The sequence below is a fragment of the Apium graveolens genome, chromosome 4, assembly GCF_009905375.1.
Source record: "Apium graveolens cultivar Ventura chromosome 4, ASM990537v1, whole genome shotgun sequence".
Lineage (NCBI taxonomy): Eukaryota > Viridiplantae > Streptophyta > Magnoliopsida > Apiales > Apiaceae > Apium > Apium graveolens.
In genome coordinates this window covers 120,282,196-120,295,224 of record NC_133650.1, presented here as the reverse complement: position 1 = coordinate 120,295,224, position 13,029 = coordinate 120,282,196, and the positions used below count along the sequence as shown (strand labels likewise).

The following is a 13,029-nucleotide window of genomic DNA, read 5'->3' as shown; positions in this document are numbered from 1 at the left end:
AAAAACACATAATTTTTTCGAGACACAAGTTATTCAACGAAAAATTGAATTCATAAATTTATTTCGAGTAGCTTCCACTTCTGGCATTTTTATGGCTCCTCGGTGTTGTAGGTGTTGGAGCTGGAGTATGGTTCTTACAGAATTAAAAGTAAATGGTGTCAAGATCCATTTGTAAGATAAAGTTCTGAAGCTTCAGATATAAGAAAGTAACGGCCAGTTATGGAGAAGGTGTGAATCTTGATTAACACGCAGCAATGCTCCACGTATTCACATGTTAACACTTTAATAAGTTTATAATAAAACCAAACCAACTCTGAAGTCATTAAATGTTTCAGAGCTTCATCCTGGTGTCACCTTGCTGAGATGCCAAGATACCATTTTTTTCCTCTAATCTCTCTGATTATAATAAATTTTAATACGTGCCTGATCTATCCATTGACACTGGCTGATGTGAGCACTGAGCATTTCTGCATGTATTTCAGCAAAGATATATATTTTTATTAATTTTTAATTATTAAAAAAAATGAACTTCTAATTGTCTGAACAGAGCATATTGGTAGAGATGTCTGGTGCTCGGTGAGCTGTGTGTCTTGAATAGTAATATTTTGCACGGTCCTTTTCACATGGCTTCATAGTTGATGGCCCTCTTCCAAAACTATCAGACAACCTACAATAATTAACAATTTTTTCCATATATTTTAGGTGTGGCCCTTTTCTGTCTTCTGAATACAATAAATCTCAGTTATTGCTTCCCTATCATATTGTAAGAGCTACTGTAAAACAATATCATGAAGTCACAAAGCATTGGTCTATTTCTTGCACTCATTTCTCTTGTTGTGAATGTATCTTTTGGACTCAATACTGATGGAGTGCTTTTACTTTCTTTTAAGTACTCTATTTTGAGTGATCCTTTAGGTGTATTAGATACCTGGAATTTCAATGATGACACTCCATGTTCTTGGAACGGTGTTAATTGTAATGCAAACTCTGGTGTCATTAATGTATCTCTCCCAAATTCTCAGCTTCTTGGTTCCATTCCATCTGATCTTGGAATGTTTCAAAGCCTACAAAGTCTTGATCTTTCTAACAATTCCATCAATGGCTCCATACCTTTTTCGCTTTACAACGTCTCTCATCTCGAAAAACTTGATCTTTCCAACAACATGCTCTCTGGTGAGCTTCCTGAGCTTGTTGGAGGACTTCACAATCTTAAAAAGATTGATTTGTCTGACAATGCATTAGCAGGAAAAATCCCGGAAAATATCGGTAGTCTTGATAATTTAGCTGTTACTAATTTGAGAAGTAACTACTTTTCGGGTAGTCTTCCAAGTGGTTTTAGTTCAGTTGAGTTTCTAGATCTGTCTTCCAATCTTATCAATGGATCACTTCCTTCCACTTTTGGAAGTTCTAATCTTCGATATCTTAATTTGTCATATAATAGAATCTCTGGAGAAATTCCACCAGAATTCGCCAGTAAAATCCCGGAAGATGTTACCTTAGATCTTTCTGTCAATAATATTAGTGGTCCTATTCCAGAATCAAGTGTGTTTTATAGTCAAGAAAGTAAGTCATTTTCTGGGAATTTTCAACTTTGTGGTAGACCACTAAAAAATGTTTGTCCAATCCCATCTACTATGTCTACCATGCCTAATGCAACTGAAGCCACAGCTCCTGCAGTTGCAGCAATCCCCAAAATGATACCAGCCTCGGGAAATGAAACGTCAAAAGCAGGACTAAAAGTAGGCACAGTTATGGCAATTGTCGTCGGTGGTGCATTGGGAATCGGAATTTTAGCAATGATAGGCATGTATGTTTACAAAGTCAAGAGGAAAAGAACTGAAAAGAAAGTGAGAGATGAAGCCAAAGAATTTGACTGGGGTTCTCCTGCAGATGAAAAAAAGGGGTTAAGATCATGGGCGTGTTTTATTAAACGTAGGAACGACGAGGAAGAGTCTTTCTCGTCTGAATCTTTTACCTCTGACGAGGTAAAAGATTCTGATAAGAATCAACAGCCTGAAGTTGATCAGAGAAAGTCATCAGGGAATCTTGTGACAGTTGATGGAGGAGAGAAGGAACTAGAGGTGGAGAGTTTACTGAAGGCATCAGCGTATATATTGGGTGCTACTGGCTCGAGTATAATGTATAAGGCTGTGCTGGAAGATGGGACTACACTTGCTGTTAGGAGAATTGGAGAAGGTGGACTTGAACGGTTCAGGGATTTTGAGAATCAGGTTCGAGCTATTGCCAAATTAGTGCACCCTAATTTGGTTAAGATACGTGGATTTTATTGGGGCGCTGATGAGAAGCTAATTATCTATGATTTTGTTCCCAATGGCAGCCTCGCCAATGCCCGATACAGTAAGATTTCTGTTCCCTTCCATATCTAACTTTAAGTAAGAATTAAGATAGAATTAATTTAATGATGCTCTTATGGTATGGTTCAGCTAATACGCATGAAAGTGGATTTAATTATAATTAGCCATAGATCATTAAGATTTTTCTCGAGAATCAGTCATGAGTAAACCGTAAAGGAAATTGTTTTGAATCGTGAAAGTAGAGTAAAGTCTGTGTACATCTCACCCTCTAAAAAATCTACTTTTGGATGTAATTTACTAGTTACCTTTTAATGAAAGAATAGGTACGTTAGATTTGTTTTGTGCACAGGAATTGACCAAAGTTGAGTGGTTGTAACTGTTATCTTGTTTTAAGCACTGCATGTCAAATGTCTTCTAGCTCTTGTTGTTTTGCTTGGGTTGTTTTCCCCCCACTTTGAAGTGTCGACTTCTACTTGCATGGAAAGTGATTTGCTCGTTTGTAGTACATGGTTCTCTTGGCTTGGTAATAATTTGTATAACTTGTGCATGTTATCTTATTTATCTACTGTGATTTTTTAGGGAAAGCCGGCTCATCACCATGTTCTTTACCTTGGGAAGTCCGGCTTAAGATAGCAAAAGGAATGGCTCGTGGACTAACATACATACATGATAAGAAACAGGTACATGGGAACTTGAAGCCAAGTAATATACTGTTAGGTGCAGATATGGAGCCTAAGATCGGAGATTTTGGGCTTGAGAGGCTTGTAGTGGGAGACGGTAGTTACAAATATAATACTTCAGCTCGAATATTTGGTAGCAAGAGGTCCACTGCTTCCCGCGATAGTTTTCAGGATATTGCAGGTGCAGCTACCCCTAGTCCGAGTCCAAGTGCATTGGGCTGTTCTCCGTATTATGCACCAGAGTCCCTTAGGACACTGAAGCCCAACCAAAAATGGGATGTCTACTCATTTGGGATGGTGTTGCTTGAATTATTAACCGGAAAGATCATTGTGTTGGACGAAATGTGTCCCACTGTCTTGTTCGGGAGTGCCACGCTGGAAGACGAAGAGAAGAATAAGGTTTTGCGGATGGCTGACTTGGCAATACGTGGTGACATGGAAGGCAAGGAAGAGTCATTGCTGGCATTATTGAGATTAGGATACAGTTGTCTATCTCCTGTGCCACAAAAAAGACCATCAATGAAAGAGGCCCTTCATGTGCTAGACAAGTTCCCATCATCTGCTATTTCATCAGCGATTCTGTATGGTCGCTAGTAGTAATGATACAGTATATAGTCCAAAAATGTAGACTGACTGGTTAATTTTAGTTGGTTTTTCAACTAGCTCTAATGATTGTTATAGTATGTTGTCTTTAACATTGAGGTCGTGATCATAATATATTGTTCTCTGGGCATTAATGTATATGCAAATTTTGAGGTCTTAATGAGAATATAATGTTCTCTCTTCTCTGGATACAAATATTAGATGCAAATATAGGCGGTGTCTATGGATTCTTTTCACGCATCAAGTTTGATTGAAGGCTCATGAAGTAACTAATTGAACTCATTATTAAACTCAAACAACAGTTGCACTTGTTGGGAGTTGGGACACACAATGCTGTGATTAAATTGTAACTCTTGAACTTAAGAACAGTCTAGCCGTTGATTGAATTGTCACTCCTAAACTTAAAACAACAGTCTAGATTTCAAGATTTTCCGGTGACTCGTTCTATACATATGCTCTGTGATCAAACGTCATTTTCCAGATAATTCACTTTACACAATAAGAAATATATCCGATTAATTTTCATGTAACATTGTACTTGTTAAAATTTTTGTATGTAGGTTCTAGTATGACGTTGCATGCCACGCCAGTAAGTCTATTTATCCTGAATAAGGAGACATTTCTTAATCCAATTGTAGGTTTTCTCACATCCATCTTATTCCGATTTCACCCCAGTCGAAGATCTCATCGTGGTATGCTCCAATTCAAAAACATTCAAAACGAAAGTAATCATCTGTCAAAAAATAATTATTTAAGAAATTATAGAATCTTTACTTGTGTATCCATCATAAAATTTGAAAACAAGAATGTTCCGATGCACAAAGTCAATTTTTATGCAAAAAATGAATGTGATATGATTCAAAATTATGGTATGATATGATGTGGGCAAAGATCGTTTCTGCAGAGCAAACTACCGAGAAGATGGAGCAGATTACCTGATACTTTTTCATTAGTACTACTTGCTCAAATGAGGCCTTGATTTAGATGTGCTAGATAGTAAATCCCCAGTTTATGATACTCTTACAGGTAAAACGGCTTCTGCAAACTTAGATGAAGCTTTAGAAGTATTTTATGACTTTCATGACAACATGGTTTTGCTTGTTGCTGAGAAGGTGGAGCATGCAGTGACAATGTCTTTTGAAGATATCTTCAGAGATGATATTTGTTAAATTTAATGTGATTAATTTAGTATTACTAGGATGGCTAATCTAAAGCAGACAGAGTATGGGAAGCTTAACGAGGAATGTAGGATAATGTCCTGCGCTTCAGGGCTTTGACTTGGGAAGGTTATATTTTCTACATTAACTAATTGTTGTTCCGGTATGATTTATATTTTCTTTATATGAGTAATATATACTGTATATAACATGAGGATAAACAACCTCAATATTTGTTATGGAAACAAAAACAAATCCTTTGTGCTCGATCAAGGAGAGTTTGGCTCGCTTTGTTACTTAGCTGTAGTAAAAGCACTGATTAGATCTGTCGAATACTGAATGACTCTGGTCCGCCGAGCTTACTATATATATCACGTAAAAATTAGTGTTGTTGTAACATACTTCCGCTGCCCCTAACGCCCAGACGCCTTCTAGTCACCTGTACACTACTCCAACAAGACGTCCCCTGAAGTCATGCTTCAACACTGATCTCACATCGAAACTTCCTCACGTTTATTTGGCCTTAATCTTTCAACGGCTAATGTTCCGTTGCAAAATTTCCTGCTCCCTTGTTTGTCGAAGATGGTTACTTGTTGAAGGACAGAGCCGTCAATGTCTTTCCCTTAAATCTATACCCATATCGGTTAAAGATTTTTGTTCTTGATTTTACTCTGTCACCAGTCTCGTTCTACTACTCCCTTATTTAAGCGGCAAAAAAATTATATTTGATTTCAATCAGGGGTGGACCCTTATATTTTTGAATTTTCGAGGACAATTTCATATATTTTTAAAAATTTTAATGGTAAAAATGGTACAATTTTATTTTAAGGGGCACACGTGTTCCCCGGTGCCCCTTACTAGATCTTCCACCGATTTCAATCGAGTGTCCTAATCTGGCAATCTTGAAACTCATTATTAACAATGGATTGACCCACGTTAGTATGGCCTCTTTAGGTAGGATCGCCACGCATTTGAAGAATTTCTCTTATCAAACTCCTTGGTTTGCAGCTAAAGCATTGAATGCTTTGCTCTCTCAATCATCTTCTTTCGAGGTAATTTCCTATGACTGGCTCCTTGATAGTGAAGATCATGATCCTACTGAGCTGATTTATTCTGCTGCAGCCGCATCTTCACTAAAATCTATAAGCTTGAACAGCATGCGTATGGTTCGCTTTCCTGAGTTGTTTCAACCACTTATAACGGGCACAACGAATCTGAGTTGATTGAAAGTAAGTAATCTGAGTGGTTGGTATGATATTTTGAATATGCTTGCAAAAACAGACGACAACAATATGTTTAAATTTTGCCTGGCCTGGAGAAGGTGAAAGTCTGTAATGTTTCAAATTTGGTGAAATTCAGTAATCTAACATGCCTCGAACTTAAATATTGTGATATGGTGAACGGTGATGATGATAGGGCTGCTTTAGGCGCACAGGCGACGGGCTTAAAAAAGTTTTCTTGTCAAGAATGTTTCTTCGGGGCTAGAGGATTAAATGCTCACCTCTCTCGCTCCCCATCTCTTCAGGAAATCTCCATTACCTGCCTATATGGTATACAAGAAACTGAGGTAATATATCCTGGTGCCGCTGCTTCTTCGTTAAAATTAATACAGTTATTCGCATATTGCATCCCAGTGGTTTGGACGAAATACATATTTCACTCGAACATTTTATAACTACAATACGCATCTCTTAACTATTTGTGGCGACACATGTTACACCCATTTGACAACCTTCTGTTAAATTACCCCGTTAACGTTAAAAAAGGATGGGGGCAAAAAGGTCAAATTAGATAAAACACAGTCTTTCTCTCTCAAACATAAAACAAACGATTAGACTCTAAAACCAATCGTCTCTATCTCTCCAAAACCCTATTTCCTAAATTAGTGAATTGAGTCTATGCAATGAGAGGCCAATTGAGGATTGTTATTAATGGTGATAGAGGAATCGAAAACCCAAACGATGCAGTCCAAAATCCAAACGATGCATACCAAAACTCAAACGATGATGAAGGTTGGGGATTATGGTCTACCCACTAGCAACGAATTTCCTGACTACGAGGGTAATCATCTTTGTCTTCTATTTGTTGATATGAGTGGCAGTGCATGTATATTTTTTGAGTATGAATTTTTGTTATTTGTTTATGGCTGAAGCATGCAAATGTAGGAAGTATAAAGTAGTGTATTTTATGTATGTGGTCCCCATTGTGTTTGTTTCATTATTTGATTAGTATATGTGATGTGGTCCTTATAAACAAATTGTGTAATAGATATGCCTAATTTGATGCGAACCCCTAAATTTATGCAGATGTGTTTGGTTTCTTTACAATTAAACTACATTTTGGTGAAAAATTAACTGAGGAATTCGATGGTTATTTAGGAGGACAAATAACTTATTTTGACATGTGCTCAACCATGAAATTGAACTTATTTGAAATTGCAGTTGTGCTTGGCCAAGTGGGGTGTAATATTCAAACATTGGATATTTGGTTGTTTTTAAATCAAAATGTAGTTATGTGTCCCGATAATATTGTTACTCTTGAAACTGATAAAGACCTGGATTTGGTGATTAAAATGGTTAAATGTAATAATTGTAAGATGATAAGTTTGTATACAAGCTCTAATAGCCCTGAATATGACAATGAACCATGCGATTTTTCATTTACCCAATTTGCCATAGATGAGAGGATTCGTAGAATTGAGGATATTAAAGTGGAAATAAAAGGTGAGATGAATCAGATGATAGAAAAAGATTCAGAAAATGAGTCAAAACAAGAATCAAATTAGAGTCTTCATGATGACAGTTCTAACATGGACTCTAATGAGAGTGAGTGTCCTGTTCCTAAGAAAAAAGTGAGGAGAATTCCCCCTCCTAATCCACCATACAAGGCAAGGAAGAGAGGTAGGTACTCAATGCTTTGGGGATTGTTAAGAATACTCATGTGGTGATAGATGAAGATGATGATCATCCCACAAAGTCCAAGTCTGCAAGAAAGAAAAAATGACAAAGAAAAAGAGAAGCCAAAGAATACTCATGAAAAGGAAAAAGCCAAGTTGATTGAAGAGGTTCCATAAGGCATTCATAATTCCAAGAAAAAGAAATATGTTGCTCAAATAGCTAAAATTGATAAAGCAAAGTGTGTTGAAGAAGAAGTGCATACTGATGAACCTGCAAAAGCGCAATATGAAGTTTCAAACTGTCATAATGATGAACTGAATGAGGAAGAAGCTGAAAATTTTCATACTCCTAAGACAGTTATCAATGATAGAGAGAAAGCAGTTGAGGAAGACAATGAAGGATGTGATTCTTATGATAGGCATAGTTTAGAGAGTGAATATGACAATAATGAAGAAAAAATGGCAATATCTTTATGTGATGAAGCAGAGTTGAAGCATCCTGAATTCAATGAACATACTGATATGGAGGATCCTCAGTTTCAACTAGGCATGTTGTTCAGTAATGGTAAGGTGTTTAGGGTAGCTGTCATGAAACATGCTATTGTTCACCAGAGAGGGATTAGGTTGAAGAAAAATCTAGCTGATAAAATCAAGTAGATTTTTACATATGGACGTTAATGGAAATGTTATGACATTAGGCAGCAAAGGTCAAGCAATATTCAAATCAAAACCATGTATACCAAGCATACTTGTAACTCAACATGGATTCAGAAACAAGTTATCTCCTCTTGCATAGCCAATGCATATGAACATGAAGTGAGAATGAACCCTTCTTGGGCATTATCAGCTTTTCATGCAAAGGTTGTAAATGATTTGAAGTGTCACATATCAGAAGCAATGATTTATAGAGCATTGAGGAAGGCCAAAGAAAGCATAATTGGAAAGCATGAAGAGGAATTCAGGAAGCTTTATTATTATGCAAATGAAGTGAAGAAGGTGATGCCAACATCAACTATCAAGCTGATGACAGAGCAAGCAGAATCAGGTGTTGAAGGAAGGAAATTTAAAAGGATTCATATTTTCTTAGGACCTTTGAAAGAGGGTTTACTTGATGGTTGCAGACCATTAATTGGTCTTGATGGATGCCATCTAAAAGGACCCTTTGAAGGTATTCTACTAACTGTTGTAGGGTCTGATCCAAATGAAAGCATGTATCCACTTGCTTGGGCCCAGGTTGAAACTGAAAACAATGACAGCTAGGATTGGTTTCTAGGTTTATTGAAGCATGATTTGAGGATAGAAAATACTGGTACTTACACCTTCATCTCAGACAGACAAAAGGTAAAATTGTTTACTTTGTGCTTACTTACTAACTTGTTGTAATACTTGTACTAATACTTGTTTCATGTTAAAATGTAGGGCCTTGACAATGCACTTCAAAATCATTTTCCAGATTCTGAGCATCGATTTTATGTGATGCACATGTACTCTAACATGAAAAACATTCCTTACTGCAAAGGGATTGGTATCACATGTCAGATGTGGCAAGCTGCAAAGTCCACTACTGGTTACTTCTTCAACATGAACGTAGAAGTCCTGAAAGGGGTAATTTCTTAACACAAACATGAACATCAAATTTTGCATCTTGCAGCTTTAATACTTATTGATAATTATCTTATCTTTGTTGTTAGGTCACACACACTGTAGAGGGGGTGAATACAGTGTATAAGTACAATCAAATCGAACTTTTAATATTTCAAGTAACAGAAAACAAACTTTATTGAAACAATAAACTCTGTTAAAGTATGGAACTGTTACAGTATGGAACTGTTACCTCTCAGTGATGAATAATTATTACGAGAGCTGCTAGGGTTACAATGAATAATCTTCTCGAATATGATAACACTTTTAGTGTAAACCCTATTTCTGTGTTTATATACTACACAGTTACAAGATAATCGCTAATTGATATGGAATATAATTCTGCTTCCTAAAATATATCAATCAGATATCTTTTCTTCCAAGTATTCTATTCTTCATAGAACTCCTTCTTCATGCATATCTTTTCTTATGTTTATATCGATCTTCTTTCCTTTAATCAGCTACTATCCTTATCTGAACGTCCTTCAGCACTTAAGTTCTTATATCCATCTTCTGATGATTATCTCCTGATAAAATAAGTACTGATATCCTTAAGTCCTGACTTCCAGTAAACACTGATTTATCCTGTTTAAGTAAGATCTGAAAACTAAACATAAATCATATTAGCCATGACATTATCAAATATATCTAACAATCTCCCCCAACTTGTAAATTAGCAAAATATACAAGTTTAACAGATATTTGATGATGTCAAAAACATTAAGTACAAATGCATGAGAATTAGACTAGATAACTACAACTTATAGTCCTTAAAGCTTTACCAATCTTTAACTTCTGATAAAAACTTCAGTTTGTACAAATATCAGAATTTAAGCAGTTGTAGATCTTGACTTGGCTTCATCTTCTGATCTCTCTGATGTCAGGAGTAGTTCTGAGATAGTTCTTCAATAAACATCTCTCAGCATATCTTAGTTCATCAATCATTCTCCTTTTAGCATCTTTAAGCTCTGCATTATCTTCACCAATTTGAAAGATTGCAGCCCTGAGATCATTAATCTTTGCTTTTCTTATATCCTGATCCAGTCTGATCAAATAAGCTTTATCAGACTCAAGATTGAATTCCACAGCCCTATAACCCAGAAAGGTAGTTATAATTTGAGCAGTGTTGGGTTTCATTTCAACTATATCACCCTTGTGATTTCTGTACTTTGGAACATATGTGCTGTCAGATTTAACAGAATAAAGCCTTTTCTGTCTCAGAATCTGATCCTTCAAATAATTTGCAGCACTTCCTGTCAATCTGTCATCCACTTGAAGTAAGAATAGTACATGCTCCAATTCTTCAAAATACTTCAATGGAATGGCATTTTGCCTTATATGATAAACCTTACCATCTGTCATGAAGTACAACAAGATGTGTTCTTTCAAGTAGGTATGGTAAACCATTTGTACAGATTCCAGTTGATTCAATCTCTCAGGAGTTGCTCCAATACCTGGTTCACTCAAGGAAGTTGGATCATTGGTAGTGTTCTGTATTCTTCTTTCATCAGCACTTCCCAATCCAGTTTTATCTCTTGCTTCCTTTCCTGTAACTACTCTTGCTTCAAAACCACTTACAGCAGTCTTCAAAGGTTGAGTCTGTTTTGCTTTAGTGAATCCTGGTAGGAGTTTCTTTGGTTTGTCTTCTGATATCAAGTTAACTTGAGCCATGTCAGAGGTTACTTGCTTCTTCAAAATATCAGAACTTACAGTCTCTTGACTCTGAACAACTTGAGCCATGTCAGAGGTTGTTTTAAGAACTTTTCTCGAAGTCAGAGCAAGATCATCCTTTTCATCAGTGATTTCTTCATTCTCAGGAGGCACATAAACCTTGATAGGTTCACCAACCTTTTCTTTACCCTTGGATCTTGGATCTATCCGCGGTTGTGATTTAGCCAATGTTGCTTCAGTATTTGTCCTTTCTTTTATCACAATGCCTTTGAGTTTTGGAAGTGTCTTTTTATCAGAAGCTTCAGATTTAGATGTGACTTTTTCTGATTTAAGTCTGGCTTCTTCTTCCATTAAATTCTCCAAGTCCATTCCTGGATTTTCCTGAAGAAATAACTGTCTTGACATTTCTTCATCAAGATTTAAAAGTTCATCAGAACTTATCCTTTTACCAGTAGCAGAACTAATTCTTTTCCCAGTATCAGAACTTGTCCTTTGACTTGTAATTTCAGCTGTTCTTGATGAGAAACCTCTACCTTGACAATGACCTCTACCCATTCCAGGGTTTTCTTGATCATCCTTTTCATCATCCTTCCCTTTCAGTGTCTTGCCAGTCTTGCATTTGGACTTAATTACTTTCTCCCCCTTTTTGGCATCAGCAGGTAGTAGAAGAGAGACAAGCAATTCCACTGAGGCTTGGATTTCAATAAGTTGAGATTGCTGAGAAGCTTGATTTTTCAGGATATCATCAATCTGAGCTTGTTGTGTCTCTTGAGTCTTCTCAATATAAGCAATCCTGTCAAAGGTAGGTTGGAAGAACTTTTTCTTATCAATCTTTTAAACTTGTTCCTGTTTGATGAATTCTTCCTGAATCTTGTGTAGCTCTGCATGAGTAGTTGAATAGAGACCTTGAAGATGTTTAGTAGTCAATGCAGTGACTCTAAGCTGGGTTTTGAAATCACCAAAAATTAACATTTCATCAGCTTTTGTCAAGTGCTCAGCAAGATGCTGTGCATTTGGAACACAGGAAACTGAGTTCCATTCCTTAGTCCACTCCTGTCCTGCATGAGTTTCACTCCAAGGCACTAGTGCTTCTCTGGTAACAAACTTCTTAACAAGTTCAGATTTAAGAATAGTTTGTTGAGGAGCATGTCCTGAAGGACCTGCTTCATCAGCATCTGCATTTGGAGCAGCATCACTAGTATCTCCAGCATTTGCAGCATCAGAACTTACAGAATCAGAATATTCTGATAGAACAACAGTGTGAGTAGCAATGGAGGCTTCAGCATCCTCTAATTGCTGATCTGGTTCCAAGTTCTAATCAACAGCCATATCCTGATGTTCACCTATATTCTGATCATCAGCATCTAGATGCAGAGAAGGTGTAGTAGATAATTATGGAGTTTGAGCAGCATCAGTAACAGGTGTTATTGATGGATTAGTTGCTTTTGGAGCTTCTAAGCAAATGACTTCAGGCACAACCAAGGTCTTGATATCTATATCAGCACTTGTGCCTGTATTAACAGGAGACACACATGGCGTGTTGGCCTTTTCAGTAACAGCTTCCTGAGGTGGAGTTGATGGAGAAGTAGTGACTTTAACAGATTCCTTTTCTTGTGAGATCAGAGAAACCTGATCTCCTTCCTTAGCTGCTGCTTCTTCATCATCTGAAACTGGCCTTTTTGCCCTCTGTTTCTTGTATCTCTTTGTAGATATGGATTCCTTGGGAGTTTCAGGAACAGTCATTCTTCTAAGCCTCTTGAGAAGCCTAGATCCCCCAATTCCAGAATCCTTCTGAGAAGTTACTCTCTCAGCTTCTTTAAGAACAGGTTCTGAAGAAGGAACCTGTTCCTCAGTATCAGATTCATCTCTCAAAGCAATCTTCCTTCTCTTTTGAGGTGTTTGAGGAACAGTCTTTGTCCTCTTTGGCTTGGAAGATGAAGGGTTCACAGGAGGTTCTGAGGATGAGGGTTGAACTGTCTGTGAAGTTGAGAGATATGATCTAAGATATTGCCTTAGTGTTGGTTGAGTAGTATGGGTGGTAGGTGCTGATGGTTGTTGTGGTGTTT

General features: G+C 37.0%; 1 protein-coding gene across 1 annotated transcript; it reads left to right on the top strand.

Moving 5' to 3' along the window:
• Nucleotides 1–388: 388 nt before the first annotated feature.
• LOC141719346 (putative LRR receptor-like serine/threonine-protein kinase At4g37250) lies at nt 389–3,793 on the top strand. Its single transcript, XM_074521720.1, has 2 exons — nt 389–2,358; nt 2,895–3,793. The coding sequence occupies exons 1-2, from the start codon at nt 789–791 to the stop codon at nt 3,587–3,589; spliced, it is 2,265 nt and encodes a 754-aa protein (XP_074377821.1). The 5' UTR covers nt 389–788; the 3' UTR covers nt 3,590–3,793.
• Nucleotides 3,794–13,029: the final 9,236 nt, after the last annotated feature.

What these genes read in the sequence shown, in the direction of transcription:
- LOC141719346 (XM_074521720.1), top strand. Translation starts at nt 789, where the DNA reads ATGAAGTCACAAAGCATTGGTCTATTTCTTGCACTCATTTCTCTTGTT. An exon ending in CCTCGCCAATGCCCGATACA is followed by an intron (nt 2,359 to 2,894) that starts GTAAGATTTCTG and finishes GTGATTTTTTAG; the next exon opens with GGAAAGCCGGCTCATCACCA.